Source organism: Echinops telfairi, unplaced genomic scaffold (assembly GCF_000313985.2).
Source record: "Echinops telfairi isolate 266 unplaced genomic scaffold, ASM31398v2 ScPeMD7_9;HRSCAF=40, whole genome shotgun sequence".
NCBI classification, from domain to species: Eukaryota; Metazoa; Chordata; class Mammalia; order Afrosoricida; family Tenrecidae; genus Echinops; species Echinops telfairi.
Window position 1 is genome coordinate 27,795,128 of NW_022103906.1, and position 21,590 is coordinate 27,816,717.

General features: G+C 43.9%; 1 protein-coding gene across 1 annotated transcript in view; it reads right to left on the reverse strand.

The window, feature by feature from the left end:
• The window catches only part of PSD3 (pleckstrin and Sec7 domain containing 3), a 331,314-nt gene extending 315,306 nt beyond the window's left edge, over window positions 1-16,008 (reverse strand). Inside the window, exons 1-2 of the mRNA XM_045286849.1 lie at window positions 15,933-16,008; window positions 39-1,128 (exon numbers count right to left, since the gene is read on the reverse strand). Of these exons, the coding sequence (XP_045142784.1) occupies window positions 39-1,128; window positions 15,933-15,963 (1,121 nt within the window). The 5' untranslated portion in view covers window positions 15,964-16,008. The remainder of the gene's footprint in view (window positions 1-38; window positions 1,129-15,932) is intronic.
• Between the last annotated feature and the right edge of the window lie 5,582 nt (window positions 16,009-21,590).

Genomic DNA, 21,590 nt, shown 5'->3' on the forward strand with positions numbered 1-21,590 from the left:
TATCTGCACTAGAGAGAGGGACAGGACAGGGGGCTCACCTGTCCTTGACTGGCTGTGGCTCAGATTCCTTCTCCAGATGCTCCTGGTTTTCCTTCAGGAAGACTTCATCCTCTCCACTCTCCACAAGAGGCATAGGGGAAAATGCCCCCGAGTTGGTGCCGGGCCTCTCAGAAGCTTTCCAGGTTTCAACACTCTTAGATCCAGCGACGGAATGACATACAGCAGCCGAGGAAATACGTTGGCTTGGCACTTTGGAGAGCTCCTGGCTTTGAGAAGAGGCTGCCCTTCCCACTGCCGGTGCCCCCTGGGCAGGAGGTCTGGCTCCGCTCTTCTCCCCTCCTGTCCACAATATCTCCACCCCTTGAAATCCCACATGTTTGTTTCTGCCTGGGCGTCCTGTGGCGCCGCCTTGATCCCCAGGCCTGGGATGCTCTTCCCCCAGATCAGGCCTCCTCTCTCTCAAATAGCCTACGCTGTCTGCAGAGCTGAGGCTGTCCGCAGTGGACACGGGCTCCTGCCCACGGAGAGCCCCTTTCCTCCCATGACTGCTTCTCTGGAAGGGCTCGGGCCAGGTTTCCCCGGTTAGCAGCGCAGTCAGATCCTTCTGGATGCTCAAATAAAAATTGTCCTCGGTTGGGACTTCAGCTGACAGAGGTCTCTCTGGTGGCTTATCTTGGCTGGCGGAGGGGACCCATTTGTTGGCACCCTGTGTTTTCTGACTGGCAGCATCCAGCTCCTTCTCCCCCTGCTGAGCTGACACATGAGACACGGCCTCTTTGTCCGGAACCTCAGCACTCTCGAAAGATCCTGATGTTATTTTGGTTTCGGGGGCTTTCAGAGCTGAAATCAATGAGTCAATGGGTTGTAAACTTTGGTCCTTGAGGTGACTCTGGGAGGGGGCTTCTCTGGCCTCTTTTGACCCTTCTGTGTTGCTGTGTTCTGTGTGGAGTCCAGAGAGGTGGCTGGCAGGAAACTGGGGCTCCTGCTGTCCTGGAGGGCAGCATGTCGGGGACTCTGCGTCCAACTCCAGGGAAGCTCTCAGGCCTTCTCCACTCTCCTCCATGGTCCCATATTCTGGAAACTCGTTCGTGACATTCGGTGGGAGTAAAGTGCTTCCTCCATGATCACCTACCGAGAGAACAAAATGTGCATGTGACTGACTGCCTTGGACAAGCACAAGCTCCACAGTACATTACTACAGTGTCCACAGTGGCCGCTGCTAGGTGCCGTCTAACCGACGGACACGCAGTAATTCCACTTTCTGGAAGGAAGGGTACAGGCACATCTGCTTCTTCAAAACTCAGGCAATGACAATCACCGGGCCACACCCAATCGTGGGAAAGGTGCTGGCCTGGACAGCGTTTCAGTTTGTTGTACAGGAGGTCAGCGGGAGTTGGGGGCTGGCTTCATGGCAGCTAAGAGAACCCCAAATATTCATTTGATTCTTTACCTATCTCTGCCCCGTCCACCACTCGCCACACACACAGGTCAGAAGCCCAATCAGGAAATCATGACTCGCTACCAACAGGAGAGTCATCATAAAGGCTGGGGCACAGAGGGAGACCATCTCATGAGACATGTATGTCATATGTACCCAGCTCCCGCTCCATGAGAATCCAGTCACCGGTTGCTTCACATGCAAATATATATACTATAATAAGGCTACCTAGCACCTTCCAAATATCACCTGTGAAAAAGGAACTGAAATATTTCCATTGAAATATTGCATTGCATTGCATCTTATTGTAACACCAAATAGCCTTATGACCAATGTAAGCCTTATGACCAACATATGACTAAATAGCCTTATGAAAGCGTTCACCCAGGGCAAGCTGCGAGAAAGGGACATAATCCATTGAAACTCAGTAAATATTTTTTAGGCCCAAAGTCTCTTGTTCACTGTTGTATTTCTGTGAGGGGAGAAAAGGTGGCAATATAACCTGACTGATACTAATGTTGTTTCACATTAAACCTTTAATGCAATTTTAAAGATATTTTCAAGTATAGTTAAATATTTCATTCCATGCTGGTAAGACTCCGGGAAGCACCTCTTCACCATGGCCATATCTGTGACTCCTGCATGGGGTGGAACTAACCGGATGTAGCTCGTTGAGGTCCAGTGAGGAAGCCACCTTTCAGACACTGGTTTTGAAAAGGATGACAACTAACAACAGCGAAGGTCCTCTTGCTGGGATGGCATAGTCATTTTTTTCTCCAAAATAAGACATGACTTTTAATGCCCCACCCCACCCCTTTCCAGGGTCTAAGGTAGTGGCTTTTAGTGGATTCATGAAGGTATGTGGTCACCACCACCATTTGTTCCCAGAGGATTTTCATCATCCTAAACAGAAACCCCATGGAGTCATGGTGGCAAGGTGGTTACACGTTGAGCTGCTAACCACAAGGTCAGCAGTTCGAAACCACCAATCACATCACAGGAGAAAGATGAGGCTTTCTACTCCCATAAAGAGTTAGTCTCAGAAACCTACAGGGGCAGTTCTACCGATTTGATGGCTTGGAGTTTGGTTTGGTTCTAAACGGGAATCCCATACTCACTTGTAGTTGCGCCCCATCCTTCCCTCTCTTGGCTCTGGGGTACCTGGAGTCACCATGACTCGAGAGCTGGCCCCAAGGCTCCGCTAATCTACTCTCTGTTTCTGTGGCTTGGCCTATTCCGAGTATTTCACATAAATAGATGAGACTACATGTGGCCTTCTGCACTTTCTTCCACTCAGCATGAGGTTTTCAAGACCCATCCATGTAGCACATGTCAGAACTATTTTCATCTGACAGCTAAGAAAGATTTCCATGGCAAGGACATACCCCATATTATGTTTGCCTGGTCCTCAGTCGATAGACATGTGAGCTATTTTCACGATGAGCTATTATTAATTATGTTACTATAAAAATGTGAAAAATGTTATCTATGTATTTATGTTTTCATTTGTATCTCCTTCCACGATGAATAAGGCAAATGACAATAAAGGAGCGTCCTGGTGGTGCGGTGAGTTACAGGTTGAGGTGCTGACCGCAGTCAAGAATGCAATCACACTGGTCGGTTCTTGGGAGGAAATAGAAGGCGTTCTGCTCCAGTGATGACTGACGTACAGATTGGAAAACCAACAGGCACTTCTCCACTGTCCTAGAGAATTGCTATGAGTTGGCATCAATTCAACAGCAGTGGTGAGCGGGCTCAATAACTAATAAAGTTGAATATCCTATTGTATGCTTCTGGCCATTCCGTCTTTGAGGAAATGTCTAGTCACATCCTCTGCTCTTTTAAAAATCAGGCTATGTGACGATTGTGAAATTTTAGTTCTCTTCTTTAAATGTTATACGAGGGGGTGCTAAAAAGTTCATGAGGGAAAAAATCCATTATCTTTCGTTCCACCCTTCCATGACCGTTTTGAAGCTCCCTTGGGAGTTCTGTACCAGATACATCCTTCACAGATAGCCTCCCTCATTCTGTGGTGGGTCTTCATCTGCTTGATGGGGAGTATCCGTGGAAAAACTAAAGTGTTTGATTTCGAGGAAATCCAATTTATCTCGCTTTCTTGTGTTGCGTGTGCTGTTGGTACCATACATGCTTCTCAGACATGTTGGAGTAATGCAATGTAACAAGGATTTATTCATGATTTCCTCTACAAATTTTACAATGTTACCTCTTATACTTAGGTCACGGATACATTTAGTGTTAATATTTTTAATAACTTGTGAGGTGGGAATCCATTTTCATTCTTTTGCATGTTGTCACACTTGCCGGGTAAAAAAAAAACTTTATTCAGTAAAATCAGTTCTTTTTCAAGATTATTTTGAGTGCTTCTGGTCCCGTGTAATTTCGACATGGGTTCATCGTTGTCAACTTTGGCCCGAGGGGGCGGGGCACTACAACTCTGACTGAAATCGTGGTAAACGTGCGTCAGTACAGATGGCAGCGCCATCTTCACAGTGCTGATCTTTCTACCCCAGAGGACATGGGCTAGCTATCCATTTACTTTCACTTGAGCAATATTTCAGTTTCAGTTGACAGAGCTTACCCTACTCTTGTTAAATTTATCCCTAAATATTTTATTCTTTCTGTGTTCCTAGTTTGAGTTAAATTGTGTGCTTCATTTCAATTTCCAAGTGATCATTGCTAGTCTAAAATATGATGGCTGTATACTGATTTTAAATCCTGAAGTGACTTATGCCTTCTCAAGGTTTCTTTGTGTGACAACCCTAAGATTTCCAACAGATAAGATCATGACAACAGGGAATAGAAGTGTTTCTCCCTTTCTTATCTGCATGTCTTTTATTCCCGTCTCTTGCCTACCTGTCCTGACTAGAGCCTCCAGGATCAAGTTCAATAGAAATAACAGGAGCCAACATTTTCATCTTGCTTTGGTCCTTCCCCACCAAGTATTATGTCATCCATGCTATAATGATGATGTCATCCATGCTATAGTGATGATGTCATCCATGCTATAGTAATGGTGTCATCCATGCTACAGCAATGATGTCACCCATGCTATAGTGATGACGTCACCCATGCTATAGGGATGATGTTATCCCTGTTATAGTTCTCCTCTATCAGACCCCAGTGTTTCCTTCAGTTCCTAGCGTACTGAGTTGTCTTTGTTGTTGTCGTTTTATTTTTAATTATGATAAGCTGTAGGGTTACGTCAAAAGCATTTATGTCTACTAAATGATCATGTGGTTTTTCTCCTTTATTCAATTATGTGACTTATTATATCATTTGATTTTTGTGTAAATCACCTTGTATTTCTAGGATAAAAATCTTACTTGGTTCGTATATAATCCTTTTTATGTAACTACATTTAATGTGTTAGTATTTGGTGGGGGACAGGCTCATGCACCTATATTCATAAAGAATTTTGGTCTGTATTTCCTTGTGGTATGATTGTCTGATTTTGTTATTAGGGTAATATTGGTGAAAAACTGGGACATATTCCACAGTGACTTTTTATTTTAAAATTTTTAATACCATGTTCATACTTTTAAAAAACTTTTACATACCTTGACTTTTTTTTTCACATTTTATACCTTTTATTAAACTTTTAACAGGTTTTACTTCCTAATGATGCATAAAATTTCAGTTACCTCTGTAATTCAAAGCTATAATTTTAGTTGGAATGCAATGAAATTAATAAGTGAAACACCACAAAGAAATCATTTTTCTTCTCTAGTATAATAACTTGCTGCCATCAAGTCAGTTCCAATTAAGTGACCCTATATGACAAAGAAGATCTGCTTCTTTGGGTTTCTGAGACTATAAAACTTTATAGGGATAAAAAAAACTTCATCTTTCTCCAATACAGTGTCTGGTAGTTTCAAACTGCTGACCTTGCAGTTAGCAACTATGCCACCAGCGCTCCAACTTGAACTTCTTCCATTATGAAAGACATAGTGGAAGAGCCTAAAAGCTGAAAAAGAAATACCTAGTACACAGTGGGAAAATATTTCTTCTACATTTCATAGGGATTTTAAATTATTTTCCTAACTGGAGAAAAATTTTACAAAATCCAGCATCATAGAATATGAAAGTCCAGTGTTTGCAAGAGGTGGGGAGGGTGGGGGTATCTAAGAATCAGCTCATTAACCGACCATAATAATTCAAAACAGAGGTTCAGAGGAATCACACACTTTTCAGCATGATGCAAAAGAAAAAAAACACACATCAGAGCTTTATATAACTCTGCCTCCACTAAGCTTCATGGCCCTCCCCTTTTCTCGGTCTTAATTGCCTGTTCAATACCCTAGCGCTGTGTCTTCTAGCTTTTTTAAAAAGCCCCTAAAACATTTATCCACTCTCCAGAATCATCTTCCTCCTTCATCATACTGTGTTCCTAAAACACAAATTTAATTTATATTGCTTTCAGCCACCGTGAAATCCACCCAAGAGCAGAAGAAAAGCTCAGCTTCATCAGTGCCCACAAACTAAACTCTAAAGTTAGCTTCGCCAATCCAATCCAGTCTATCTTTCCCATGTTTCTGCCCCTACCCTCTCCTTCTCCTTCTCCACTCCTTCCCTCCTTTTCCAAAGATGTAATAATCACTGCTTGTCATACTGGAGGGGGAAGCAGCACAAAGAAATACAGTTTTATATATTTTTATAATTTTATATACATACGTATGTTCTGCACTTTGCCAAGCACTCTTATCCCCCAGACATACTCCGCTTGCCATCTCTACAAAATTCAGATTACTTGCATCTCTCAAGTTCTAACTCAAGGCCCCTTCTCTTAAGTTTTTCATTAATAATCAACCCCTGTAAAAAGTCACCTCTCCATTGCAAGAGACTTTCAACTCTATATTACATATAGTACATATCCATGAAATAATGGAACGAGGTGTCAGTGCGTATCTCAAGGTTTCTAAAGGTTACGATTTTTAACCACCCATAAAATACCGCCATCCCTGGTAGCCAGTGAGGCTACAGACAAGCACACCACCAAAACATACAGCAGGGAAATACATCCGAGGGCACAAGCAAAGGTCAGCTTCATACTGTGGGGCTGACGTGGTTCTAATGATTGAAACTGCCGGCGATGAAATAGCAACAAAAATAAAAACTAGCCCCCAAATACGTGCCCTCCACAAAGAAATCAAGGACAGGGGCTTCCAAGAAATCCAGCCATTCCGCCGGACCCCTTTATTCCTTTTCACTGGAATGTACTCAGACAGGTGGCAGCAAGTGTACCGACTGGGCGAATGTGTGTGCGTTTCTTAGCATAACCATTTGGGGAGCGTTCAAAAGTAAGGGGATCAAATGAAAAGCTCCATGTCAGAAAACACTTGCATGACCATGGTAGTAAGTTCTACTCCCCTAAGGCTGTGGTTCTATGAGGACACTGTGCTGTGGCTGTGGTGTGCAATAACTCCATTCCGTTCTGACTGACTGGGACCCTGCAGCACAGAGAACTGCCCCATAGCTTTTCCAAAGCTGTCACCTTTACCAAAGCAGACTGCCGCATGGTGGGCTCAAACCGCTGACCTTTCTTATTAGCAGCCCAGTGCTTTAACCACCATGCCACCAGGTCCCTTCAATGCCATTTTGATAAATTGCATCTATTTAGTTTTTAACTTACTATGGACTGATATACACCAGGGAAGCGAAGGTTCTCCATGGCCAATAACGTGACTGAGATCAATAAAACTATGCTCCGTGAAGTATTTGACGTCTTAAAGGCCAGAAACTAGATTCATTGTCTTTGGAGACTCAAAGGTAAATTCCCGGGACAATCTTGGAGGATCCTGAATTGTGAGACCTTCTTTTCTAAGAGCAGTGCTCTTGGCAAGCACCAGGAGGAAAGTCTAACTTGAGTTTCTAACGAGGACCACCTGAAAGGTGGCAGGGCTCTCGGGCAGACCACTCGTCACAGATTCCAGTATAACAGCGGGCGGTCTGTCCTCCCTCAATCAATTCCAACAACCGATTATTGTCAGTGGGTCCCATTTCTTGTTACTACTAGAACCACCTTTAAAGATCAAAGCAAAACTTTGCTCATTTGTGAATCCTAACTTTTAATTCTGAATCCCTGATGTTTTATGTTCAAAAATTAGAATTACATATGCTAAAATGACTAGTTTTAAGTTAAATTCTTCTTTCTTTGTTTGTTTTTCCCTTATTATTTTTTTAAAAGGGCCTTGGATACCTCCTTAGTAGGAGGTTTTTGCCAAATTCATTCACTCATTCAACACAATGCCTGTGATGTACTACAAACACGTCATTAAAAATATGAGTCTGCTGACATTTACCAGAAAGCTCTTCCAGCGGAAAGTGAAAAATGCATAGGGTAGAGGGTGTAGGAGTCACAGCCTAGGCTGCACTGGAAATCACACGGGTAAGAGATGCTGAGGGTCTGAAGCAGAGTAACACACGGGTAAGAGATGCTGAGGGTCTGAAGCAGAATAATGGCGGAATGAATGGGAATGAATGACAGACGTGCCAGGATTGCCACATCTCCCATGATGCTGTGCTTCATCCAGCACAGAGACCCTGTGTCACCTCACAACCCCTTTTGCTCAAACCCCTTACACTTCAAAACTCAGAAAAGGAAAGGACTGGTGTTAAGGAAGTGCTCTGTAAGAGAAGGAAAACTAAAATAATTTTCACTACAATAAGGAACAGAAAATTGGCAAGACTATGCCACCACAGGAAAAACAATTTCTGAGACCCAGAAAAATAAGGTGGCCCAGGCAAGAGTCACTGTGCTTCCCTCAACATCACTGCTTGGGCTTTGGCCAACTGCTTCTGGGCTCTTACACCTAAGTCTGTAAAGTTTTCTGTCTGCCTCTGTGGTAGTTGCATAACTTGGTGTCAATTTTGATGATTCACAGTGAAGGGGTGGAGTCTAGCCTGTCAATCAGATTGTAGCTTGACGACCTCATTTGGAGGTGCTAAGGAGATAAATAGCTTGCCGGAGGCGGGACACATGCTCACTCCCTGAGAGACAACCCTGTGGAGCAGATACATGGAGAGAGGCTGATGGAACCAGACCTCTGGAGCAGGAGAAGCCACATGGCGACCCCTGCCAGCACTGAGATACTTGCAACGCCACTGGATCCACAAGACTTCCCACCCAGTGGCCCGTGATCTTCCTGCATTCGGCATCATTGCATGTTTTGTGAGTCTGAAGAGGACTTTATAGATTGGTATCAGACTTATGGACTTGATCTGGACTGGGCTGGGATGTTTTCTCAATACTCAACTGCTGTTGTATATAAAGCTCTTTCTTATACACATGAGTGTCTAAGGATTTGTTTCTCTAGTCTACCCACACTAACATAGCCTCCCTGTCAGTCTACATCTATTATTTAAGTAAGAATCCAACTTATAATATTTCTCCTCCAAGTGGTCTCCATATTAGTCCTGCCCACATTTATTATTTTATGTGTGACAAGGGGATTTGCTGAGCACAAGGAAATATAAACCACATACTAGTAGAATCTGAATTAATAAGAGTTTACAGCGTCACTGGACTTATTTTTCACCTAAAGGGGAAAAAACTATGTAGTCTAAAGTGTGTGGGAGGAAACAGAAGGAGGAAGGAAACAGAAAGGTTTGGGCTCTAATTTTCTTGAAATTGTGGGGACATTAGTTGTTTGAGGACCACTAAGTGCTAATGGAAACTAAACTCTTTGGGGACAATAAATGACACGGACCTTACTCAGCAGACTCCTTAACAGAAATGGTTGGAAAAATAAAGTAACCAGAACTATTGGAACTTCTACTGCAAAGTCAGTTATCAGTAGCTGAAATTAAAATAAAACAGTTGGCATAGGGGATTCTCAATGTGGGTTTCCCAAGATATCAGGACTGCCCCCTCAATGCCTGCAGAAATCCCAGACGTCAGGGGATGACGGCAAAGTACTCCATGCACAATTCCTAGGGCCTGGCCCAGTCATTTCAGGAAAGCTTACTTTGTTCGTCTATTTAGGTTTTGTCATGTTTTCATTAGAATACAAAATCTAAAAACATAGGAACTTATTTTTGTTGTTACAGTTACATCCCCAGCACCTAGAACAGTAACTAGGAAAAGGAAATACTAGCCAATGAATGAATGAGTGAAGTATACACAAAAGCCAAAAGGATACAATTTGGGCACACACAATAGAAACAAAAGAGTTTCTTTGAGTAACTATGTGTTAGTCTCGGTACATCAGAGAAACAAATTCATAGACTCTCAAATGTGCATAGGAAAGAACTTTATGTACAAGAGCATTTGAATATTGAGAAAACACTCCGCCCGGTCCAGATCAAGTCCATAAGTCCAATGTTAGTCCATATATCCGTCCGATACCAATCGATAAAGTCCTCTTCAGACTCACGAAACACATGCAATGACACCAAATGCGGACCGATCACAGGCCAGTGGGTTGGAAGTTTTCTGAATCCAGCAGAGGTAGAAGCATGTCAGCATTGGCAGGGGTCTCCAGCTCCAGAGGTTTGGCTGCATCAGGGTAGATACAAGTGGCTTCTCCAGCTCCCAGGGTGTAGCGGCCTGTGTCTTGTCAGTAGAGCAGCTCCCAGGGTGTAGCAGCCTGTGTCTTGTCAGTAGAGCATCACCCAGGGTGTAGCGGCCTGTGTCTTGTCAGTAGAGCATCACCCAGGGAGTGAGGTGAGAGAGAGAGTGTCTCCTGCCTCCAAGAAGAAAAGAACCAGGATTTCCCAGAATTCTCAGGAGAAGGCCATGCCTCACTGGCTATGACCCGACTGACAGACTAGACTCCACCCCTTCACTCTTAATCCTCTCAAGTCCCAAACTGACACCAGATTAGGTAACTACCACAAACTATTACTATATATCAACCAAACCACTCCAGAGAGGCAACTCTGACTTTTAGTCATGCTATCGGACAGAAGAGAGCTACTCCCTATAGTTTCTGGGGCTGTAAATCTGCATGGATGTGAACGGCCTAGTCTTTCTCTCAGGGAGTGCTTGGTGATTTTGAATCACTGACCTTTCAGTTAGCAGCCCAATTCCTAAGCCACTCTTCTCCCAGGGCTCTTTAATATTACATCAATTCTATCCCCAAGTCCCAATGTATAGACTTGAATGCTCACCAAAATCCACTGCCATCAAGGCGATTCCAACTGAAAGTGACCCCATACAGGGTTTCCAAGATTGCAAATCTTTATGGGTGCAAACAGCCTCATCCTTCTCCTTCAGAGAGGCCGGTGGTTTTGAACTGCTGAACTTGCAGCCCAATGCCTAGCCCACAGACCCGTGGCAGGGAGGGAATACTTCCTAACTTTAAAGCCAATTCATTCTTTCATTCAGCCAGCCACTCATCAATCCATCCAACACTTACTGTGCAGCAACTACGAGGGAGGCCTAGAGAAGAGAGCAATAAGCAAGGTCAACAGCAAGTTTATCCTCCAGTAACTCCATCTCTGCTTGCGGACAAAGTCAAGGAGTAGTAACGTCCAGTGGAGTCAATCTTGGCCAAAGTTCTAGAATTCAACAAGTTCCTCCGTGAGCTATTACCACATAAATAAATTGTTCAATTGGTTAGTCTAATCTCTAAACACTGAACCGCCCAATACCATAGCCATAAGCCCCATATGGCTACTTAAATAGAAATTAAGTTAAAATTTAATCAAATTGACAGAAAAGTTCCCCAGAGCTCAGTAATCACATTTAATGAATGCTACGGAACTGTCCCACACAGATATAAAACATTCCCATTGTCCAGAAAGGTCTATTTGGAAGCGTTGGGCTAGAGCCTCCCTCCCAAGTAAGGTCTGGGGACAATAACTCAGCTACTGCCCTGGAGTTCCTTAGAATGCAAGCACTCAGACACCACCCCACTGCTTCTCAACCGGAATCTGCATTTTTCACAAAGAGTATACTTTAAAGTATGAGAGGTACTGCTGTAGAGAACTACGAAGGTCTAGACGTTGTCCTGACTACATTCACACGGCTGCTGCTTCTTTTCAAAGAGAAACCACAAGTTCTTGAGTCCTACCTGAAAATCCCTACTGTTTAATCAACTAGACAATGAAAGAAAGCTATTTGTTGCATCTCATTTCTACCAAAGGAAAGGTTTGATCCGTGAGCTCTGTGATCTCCCTCCAATCAGTGATAACTTGGGTGTCCTCTTCAGGAGAGAAAGAGACTCATCCTGCACTGTGCTATAACCTCTCAGTAGACTTCTCATTCAGTGAACTCAAGGGGGAGGGGGAAGGGAGAGAAAGGGGGAACCCATCACAAGGTTGGATACATAGCCACCTCCCCCAGGGGGATGAATAACAGAAAGGTCGGTGAAGGGAGACAACAGGCAGTATAAGATATGAAATACAAATAACAATATATAATTGATCAAGGAGTCATGAAGTTGGGAAGATGGGGGAGGGAGGGAGAAAAGGAGGAGCTTATTATACCAAGAGCTCAAGTAGAAAATGTCTTGGAAATGATGACGGCAATATATGTACAAATATGCTTGATACAACTGATGTATGGAATGTTGTAAGAGCTCCCAATAAAATATTTTTTTTTTAAAGGGAGAGGGCATACATAAAATGTTAAAATAGCTGGATATGGAAACTTGACCCACTATGAAAGTATACGCAGAGCCTTAAAGAAATTCCATTGATGCTCAAAAGAAAAGGGCTGGGAGAGAGACAAAGTTTTATAGACTTGCCCTATATTCTTTTTAATGGTCACATCATTAGATGTAATGCAACAAATAAAAAGGCATGGGCAAATCCACCCTGAGCATGCACAATGAAGAGTGTATACAGTTCAATAACTAACTTTCTATTATGATTGTAGTTCGTCAGATTTGCGATCTCTCGGTAAGATGGCTAAACCTAACCACCCCAAACCTGTCTCCTCTCCGCCCTGTGCCGCAAATGCACTAACTTCCTTAGTGTTCTCTATTCCAGGAAGCATAGCAGCCTTCAAACTTAGGTCATCAGAGGAAAACCATCCGTTCTAAGACACAGCAACACTTAAAACATACTCCCTTTAAGAAAAAACACACCCTCCCCCTTGACCTGTCAGGAAGGAACTCAGTCTCAAAAAGATGAGAAGAGTCACCGGTTTGTGGTGGTTAGTCTGAAAGTCCATAAATCAATATAAAAATGGAAGGCAATAACAAAATGAACAAAAATTCAAACTCACTGCCATCAAGTCAATTACAGATTCATAGCAACTATAACGGACAGAGTAGCACAGCCCCCTTTGTTTCCAGGACTTTAAATCTTTACAAGAATGTATAGCTTCATAGTTCACCCATGGAGTTAGAACCACCAACCTTGTGGTTAGCAGGTCAATGTGCAACCCACTATACACACCTCCCTGCCGCCCCCATAGCTCCTTAAAAAAGGAAGACAAAAGTCCAATTTGCAATGCAAATATTAAAAGCAAGCCTGGCAGAGCTAAAACTCTCAAATGCATTCCACTATAATAAAAACCAATCATCCTCAACTGTGAATAATAATGATTAATGCTTTTATATCCGATAATCTATAAACCTCTCCAGCAACACACAATGATGTATAGCTCAAATTCACAGTGCAATAAGAAAAACTGTATTTTAAAAAAATCATGAAGATTTATCCAATCTTTTAAAATAAGCAATAGAAAATATATTTGGAGTGATTAAAAATAACAGAACACTAGTATGAGTAATCAGAATTTACCATATGAGTAATCTAAGTACATGATATTTTGGGATATGCTCTTCACCCTAATAAAAATCACATTTTGCAGATGGTGGTACCATGTATTAAAGGGTGCTGGATGTTGCCTGGCACTGGTAACTTTCTAAATGCATGAATATTTGAGGAATTCAGATGCTGCAAAAAGCAAGAACAGACCTGCCACGTTTTGCACAAGCTTTTAGCATGGGCACAGGAACATAAAATGTTCTGTTAATTAGACACTCTGGCCCTGAGTGATTAATAGTTACAGCTGTGCTTACCTCGAATTAAATTTCACATACTAATGATTTAGAACCCAATTTTTCTCTTTCATGCTAATCCCTAGGGGAGTGGCGCTGGTTTCCCATTCCAGTCAATTGCAGAGGAAACTGTATGCTATGGATTCCGAAAACTGCACATGGAAGGTTAAGTGAGGGAGATAAGGAAGAGCTCATTCATTCAAAAGCAAAGGCGCCCGCCGCTGTAGAGAGAGCACTGTAAGCCGTCGTGGAAAAGGAGCACTAAGCTTAAGGATATAGTTTGAACTTATCTGTTAAATGAGCATTTTGGTCAAACTGGTTTCCTCTTTTTTCAAGCGGTGGGTTCCCCACTTTTCAACCAGCAGGTGTGTCTGTGATCCACCTCTCATGGGTCTGTGGCTTTCCATGCCTCTGTCGACCCAGCGCCTCTCCTTTCGGCCCCATTCTGACAGGAGGGCCTCCTCCTCCTCGATCCAGCCCTTCCGTCCTTTTTCAACCGCTGTCTTGTTTAGGCGCCCACTTGAAAAATATCTCCCTTGACTGACTTTCCGGCTTTTATTTTACTTTTAAATTCGAGGAGGAAAGGGTTGGAGTTCAAAGTAAACTTTGAAGCAACTCAACGATTTTATTTATTTTTTAATCATTTTATTAGGGGCTCATACAACTCTTATCACAATCCATACACACGTCAATTGTGTAAAGCGCATTTGTACATTCATTGCCCTCATCATTCTCAAAACATTTCCTCTCCACTTAAACCCCCAGCATTAGGTCCTCATTTTTCCCCTCCCTCCCCGCTCCTCCCTCGCTCATGAGCCCTTGATAATTTATAAATTGTTATTTTGTCACATCTTGCCCTGTCCGACGTCTCCCTTCACACACTTTTCTGTTGTCCGTCCCCCAGGGAGGAGGTCACATATAGTTCCTTGTAATCGGTTCCCTCTTTCCTACCCATTCTCCCTCCACCCTCCCTGTATCGCCACTCACACCACTGGTCCTGTAGGGCTCATCTGCCCTGGATTCCCTGTATTTCCAGTTCCTATCTGTACCAGTGTACATCCTCTGGTCTAGCCAGACTTGCAAGGTCGAACTCGAGTCATGGTAGTGGGAGTGGGGAGGAAACATTTAGGAACTAGAGGAAAGTTGCATTTCTCATCGTTGTTACATCGCACCCTGACTGGCTCATCTCCTCCCCGAGACCCCTCTGCAAGGGAATCTCCAGTGGCCTACTAATGGGCTTTGGGTCTCCACTCCGCATAGCAGGTTCTCATCTGCCAGAGTTAAGGTGGATGTGGTAGCCTTACTCTCAATTGTTCCTGACGTTTTGTGAAGTATTTTATTAGTTCAGAAATTGAGACTGGTTTTTAAAATCCTTTACGATGCTCTTTAAAAAAAAAAAAAACTACAAATGTCAAGCAGCTGGTACTCCTAGCAGTGATGATCAACCACAGCTGTGGACTTCCCCAAACCGCTGTCTGTCAAGAAGGATGTTAGTGCAGTGGTGAGCAAGCAATCTCCCTCCACTGATCCACATTTGCAATTGGCAGTTCTTGGGCTCCCCAAGAAGCTGACAGCTTTGCTAAGGATTCAGGCTGAGAATGGGCATGGAACAATAACCCAAGGACATTTAAATATGCGAGTTTCACAGAAGGCTTAAAGTCTAATTTCCTTAATGAGAAAGAGGAGGGAAAAAGGCTGGAATTGCTATAAAATCGACACTTTCAGCTGCCAGGAAAATTTTTTTAAAAAAGCCATGCCCCTGTATGTGCTATGAAAATACTTATAGTGAACTTCCCGTGGAGACGCTGCCTTCGCCGCATGGGCAGTGTCTGCACACTTCCGTGCTGCCCAGGTGGGTAACACTGTTCTCCCCAGGCACTGAGCCAGGCTTCTGGGACCCAGATGCAAAGGAGTTTGAGCTCTTTAAGAGAAACTCCTCCCCTATTCCCATCCAGCACCACACTAGTATGTCTTTCCAAAACTACAGGGGCAGCCTGTCTTACCTCTTCCTCTCCAAACAATACATCACAAACAAGGTGCAGAACGAGGGTGAGGGGGTGCTGTGTTCCCAGAAAAGCTGTTTGAGAAAAAAAAAAAAAACACCACCAAACAAACAAGCAAAAAGGCAAAGAAATACGATCGCAGGTAAGAATAATATTCTGCTTGACAAACATTTTGGAAAACCCCACATCGGATGCTGAAACAAACATGCCAGGTTCGAGCCAGGGAGGGAATGGGCAAAGGCATTCTGGGGCAGGTGGCATCTCTCTGATGACTGGGAAACAAACGCCCCATCGGCATGGGCATCCCTGACTAAATGCAGTACGCTCTCATGCAAGCCAGGATTCAGTAAAATCTGGTTTCGCCCCGGGAAATCTCCTACCAGGGCGGTCAAAAGACACGACGAGTAAGCAAAAGCAGTCAATATAATACAGAAGGATAATTTCACAGCAGCATTTCACAAGAGCAAGAAATAGAAAAACCAAGTTGCCTGCAGAGACCTACAAATAGAGGTTACTCACAGAGATTACGGTAGCTCCAGCAGTTACCCATTGATCATAGAAAATGCCCCGCTCATCAGTTTAACGCTTGAGAAAAGTTAGCTAGGAAGGAAGCGAGCTAAGTCTAAATCTGCTGGTCTAGTCAACTGGAGGCAAATTCGTTTCAAATTTCCGGGCAGCCCCTTTTGCCCTGCACTGCACACGCTGATGTAAATGGAAGCACTTTGAGCCTTAGGAACCTAAAGGAGCTAGCAGGCGGTGGCAGGCGAGCCAGCTAGCGCAAGAGAGCTGCTGCTGCTTCAGCCCCGCTCTCACAAAGGCTGGCAGCCCTCGCCCTGCCTCTCCCTGCCTCTGTCGCTCTCTGCCTTGGTAGCTTACCGAAAACAGCCACCCGTAGGGCTTTGCTATATTCCTGAGAACTACTTGCAAGGGGATAATTGAGATGAGGGGAGGTAGCCCCAGTGCAGCAGCAGGGAGAGCCCAGGAAATGCTCCAAGAGGATTGTACCATCCGGGGTGACATCAGAGGTAGGGATGTCATGTTTGTATTATGCAGCATTTTCCTGGATGTGCGAATGACACACGTGAAAGGAGAGAGGGTGGATTCCTTGTTAACGGGTTCCAGCCTCACATTATTCAAACGGAAAAGGCACACGCGAGCCTGCTGCTGGGAAGCCGCTGCCGGAGGAACCAATCCCGCGTTGGTGCCCTTGTCTCGCTGTTAATGATGCTGCCATCACAAGTCACTTTACTGATGACTGCACTTCTGCTCCTGTTGGTCTGCGATGGGATGAATATTTAATGGTAATTGACATCGCTTGGAAAGGCTTGAAGAGGCTTCAAGGCATGATAACATTCGTTTTAAAATACTGAGGCACCAACTCGAGCATCACTAGGCGTTCCCCAGGTGTTGACAACACCTCTCACACTGTCCATCGTGAAAGCACACACTTTTATGATCACGAAAATAACAACGAATTGCACATGCTGATATTGTGACTGGACGGCCACCTGGGTGAAAGTGGCACAAGGTGCATGTCAGGAGCCTGGGTAATGCAGGCTAATGCAAACATGAAAAACAACCCACCTTGTATGAATTGCCTTAATGTTTCGGCTAAGATAAAAAGGCAGAGGACAACAATAAAAGCAATGCATGATCATTTTCATGCTTTTCCGATACATTTACTGAGTGCCTACTAGGTGTCTAAAAAGAGTATCAAGTTCCATGTGGTGCACACGTTTCTGATCAATACTACAGTAAGAAGAGAAAACAGTCCTACCCTGTGAACTACGGGCCAGGCATTGTACTGCTCAGCTTTGTTTGCATTACCCTGTGCATTCCCCCCGTTGGCCTGTGGAATAGGTACTACACCCATTTTACAGATGAGACTACTGAAATACAAGAGAAAGAAGCCATTGACCCGAGATTACATGGCTAAGAGCTGTTCTGTGAGGACCCAAGCACAGGCAGTGTGGCCCCAGAAGTCCACCCTCACAACCACTCAACTGTATCACCACCTAAGGACATGCTGGCGGCATGGTGGGTTACACATTGGGCTGCCAAGCAAAAGGTCGGCAGTTCAAATCCACCAGCTGCTCCGAGGGAGGGAAATGAGGCTTTCTGCTGTCGTAAAGATTTACAGCTGACAGTGAGTTTGTTGGTTGGAAGGGCATTCTTGTCACGCAAGCACAATTCTAAAGGGAGCAGTTAATTTTCAGGATCTAGATCCGCCAAACCAGAAAAAGAAAGCCAAACGTATCTTCCCGTTGCTGCTGGTTCAGAGGGACCTCCCTGTGGTAGTACAGAGTAAATCCACTCCATAGGGTTCCCTGGCTGGAATTCTTATGGAAGTAGACTGCCAGGACTTTCTCCTTTGGCACAGCTGGGTGAGTTCGGACGTCCAACTGATAAGTGCAACTTATAAATGCAAATCATTTGCCCCACCCAGAGACTATAGCTAAGCTATGCCTTGGCAAGTCATCAGGGTGCATTTCCTTCTCGGGTGGATGCCAGTCATTGAAACACCACTTGGGGGCCTGGGAACACTCCTGTTCCTCAAAGGAGGTACCTCCAGGAGAGTTAGAGAGGATGCATGGCTGTGACTGCTGACAGTGCCAGAAGCTCACCACCACCTCCCTCAGCAGCCTGCACCACAGTCTAGTCATTATTATCTTCTTCTAACCAGGCTCGCGTCGAACAAAGTGCCACTGTTTATCGCTATCGATGTGACACAGAACCAACTGACACTCGCATAGCCATGACACCTTCTACCCGTGAGTCCAGGTAGCGGTGACAGCCCATTCCGCAAAGGCAGCTCTCAAGTAAACTGGCCCACGTATAAGAGGAGGGCATGATCAAGGGTAATGTAACCAAGAGGAATTGCTGAAACCCTGGTGGGGACTGAGCATGATAGTGGGACAGGAGGAAAGTCAAGGGAAATAGAGGAAAGAGCTGGGAGGCATTTATAGAGATCTAGATGAAGACATGTGCATATGCAAATATATTTATATATGAGGATGAGGAAATAGATCTATGTGCATATATTTATAGGTTTAGTATTAAGTTAGCAGAAGGATATTGGGCCTCCACTCAAGTACTCCCTCAATACAAGAATACTTTCTTCTATTAAATTGGCATTCTATGATGCTCACCTTCCCGACAAAACCGCTGAAGACAAAGCGGGTAAATAAGCAAATGTGGTGAAGAAAGCTGATGGTGTGCACTATCAAAATATATAGCGTCTGGGGTCTTAAAGGCTTGAAGGTAAACAAGCGGTCATCTAGCTCAGAAGCAACAAAGCCCACATGGAAGAAGCACACCAGCCTATGCGATCACGAGGTATCGAAGGAATCAGGTATCAGGCATCATCAGAACAAAAAATCTTACCACAGTGAATGAGGCGGGGAGTGCGGAGTGGAGACCCAAAGCCCATTTGTAGGCCACTGGATATCCCCTTACAGAAGGGTTTTGGGGACACGAGCCAGCCAGGGTGCGATGTAGCATTGATGAAAAATACAACTTTCCTCTAGTTCCTAAATGCTACCTCGCCTCCCCACTACTATGATCCCAATTCTACCTTGCAAGTCTGGCTAGACCAGAGGATGTACACTGGTACAGATAGGAACTGGAAACACAGGGAATCCAGGGTGGATGATCCCTTCAGGACCAGTGGTGTGAGTAGTGATACTGGGAGAGTAGAGGGAGGGGTGGTTGGACAGGGGGAACCCATTACAAGGATCTATATGTGACCTCCTCCCTGAAGGACGGACAACAGAAAAGTGGGTGAAGGGAGACGTCGGACAGGGCAAGATATGACAAAATAATAATTTATAAATGATTAAGGGTTCAAAAGGGAAGGGGGAGCGGGGAGGGAGGGGAATAAATGAGGACCTGATGCCAGGGGCCTAAGTGGAGAGGAAATGTTTTGAGAATGATGAGGGCAATGAATGTACAAATGTGCTTGACACAACTGATGTCTGTTGGATTGTGATAAGAGTTGTATTAGTCCCTATAAAATGATTTAAAGAAAAAGAGGATAAGGGTCAGAGAGAGCTGAGAGAGAAAGCCATCAACAAGGGTGAAGACAGTACCGAGGGTAGAATTTCAGGGTTGACACGTTGTGACACTGGGCCCAATGGCTTAGCTCCTTTCCACGTCAGGTTCCTAACTTGAGTGTCTCCCTTCGCAGAGCAGTGTGATACAGTGGTTAAAGCCCATGATCTCTACTTGTAGTTTAGGCTCATTCATTTCCTAGATATGCCACCTGGAGGCAGTCATTTAAACACACTGGGCCTCAATTTCCTCATCTGAAAACAATGGGAACAACTGGGTTGTTCTGGGGTCCAAATGAGCAGAGATGTTGCAACCCACAAGCAACAGGTATATTGCTATGAACACTCAGAGGTAGTTATTATCTTTGTTATTATAATTGTGATTGCTTTTAGTGTTACATAAAAGTGCGAATTTTCTCCTGTTTCAAATATCTCCTCTAAGAAATCACCCCCCCCCAAAAGACAGGAAAGACAACCTTTGTTGACATCATACAATTTGACCAATCCATAAATCACCCATTTTGAATGCTCGTGACCTTGACCAAATAAAAGGTTCATCAACTGCACAAATGTTTCTTTTCTCAATGTCTACCATGTTGCCTTGTCAGTTGCTGACAAGCCACTTCTGACTCCCAGTGATCCCACGCGTTGTAGGGTGGAACTGCTCCATCGGACTTTGTTGGCTGGCACCTCAACAGAAGCAGCTCTCCGGCCTTTGCTTCTGCAGTGCAGCTGGACAGATCTGAATCATCAGCATTGAGCTTAGCGGTCATGCACCAACGTGTGCGAGTCACCTAGCGACAGGAGTCGATGTTTCCTTTGACACCCAAAAGCCACCATTTCTAAAAGTAAAATCTTGGAAATGAATGTGTCATGTAGCCTCTAGGCCCTCACCAGCACCACTTCTAAAGATAGGTGCACCCAAAAAAAGCATTCAAAAGAGTCCACAATAGACTCAGCAGTATTATCTTAGTCCTCAATTGTTGGCTTATCTCTGAAATGCAATGTGAAAATGCTGCCTTCACCTATAAAAGATAGAAAATATCATCCAGAACATATTCAGAGGAGTAAAACGTTTTTAAAATCCCAAACACTCTGTTTAAACCTCTTCCGCAGGAAAAAAAAGTTTTCCTAGAAATATCACTGACAGGTGAACCAATCAAAAAGGCAAGATTGATAATATTTAGTTTTGTATTATGGAGCCCCAGTAGTGTAAAGGTTTTGCATTGGGCTGTGATCACATGTTCGGCTGTTCAAAACCACCAGCAGCTCCTAGGAAAAAGTCTGGGCTTTCTACTCCTGTAAACAATTACAGTCTCAGAAGCCCACAGGGGGTCGCTATGAGTCCACACTGACTAGTTGGCAGGAAGTTTTTGAGTATTTGATAAAATATGGCTGCCTATACTTGTGTCCACTGTAACATCACTCACAAACGCAAAAGACAGAAACAACCTATGTGCCTATCAACAATGGATAAACAAATGTTGACACATACATATAGTGGAATATTGTACAGCTATAAAGAGCAATGTGAGCTTGTGAAGCACCTCATGACATGGGCAGATCTGGATGGCGTTATGCTTGGTGAAATCATTCAATCATAAAATGACATTGTGTAGTCTCACTTTTATTTTAAAAAGAGTCAATAATAGGCATACACACAGAAAACAAGGTCCTTTGATGGTTCACAGGAAACAGAAGTAGAGGGAGAGGAAATTACTTTCTACATCGTAGATAGACACTTGCCATTCGGGATGATGGGAAAGGCAACAGCAATCATAGGTGAAGTTTGAACAACTTGGTCAAGATAAAGGAAGACACTAAGAAGTACACAAGAAAAAGGGGCAATTCTGGAAAGTGCTGTAACATTCGGTTTTGCAACAATAACTACAATAACCAGAAAACATGCATGTGGTTACAAAGGTAGCTCTGTATGTGTGTATGTTTATAGCAAGGGATATATGAGTATTTGCAAAGGAATGTCTAGGTGCATTGTGGGCTTATGTATATAAATTTGCATATGCTGCATATATGAGTACTGTATACACTTGTGTATAGACTGAGGTGGTCTTTTTTTTTTCGTTTTTAAATCATTTTATTGAGGGCTTGTACAACTCTTATCACAATC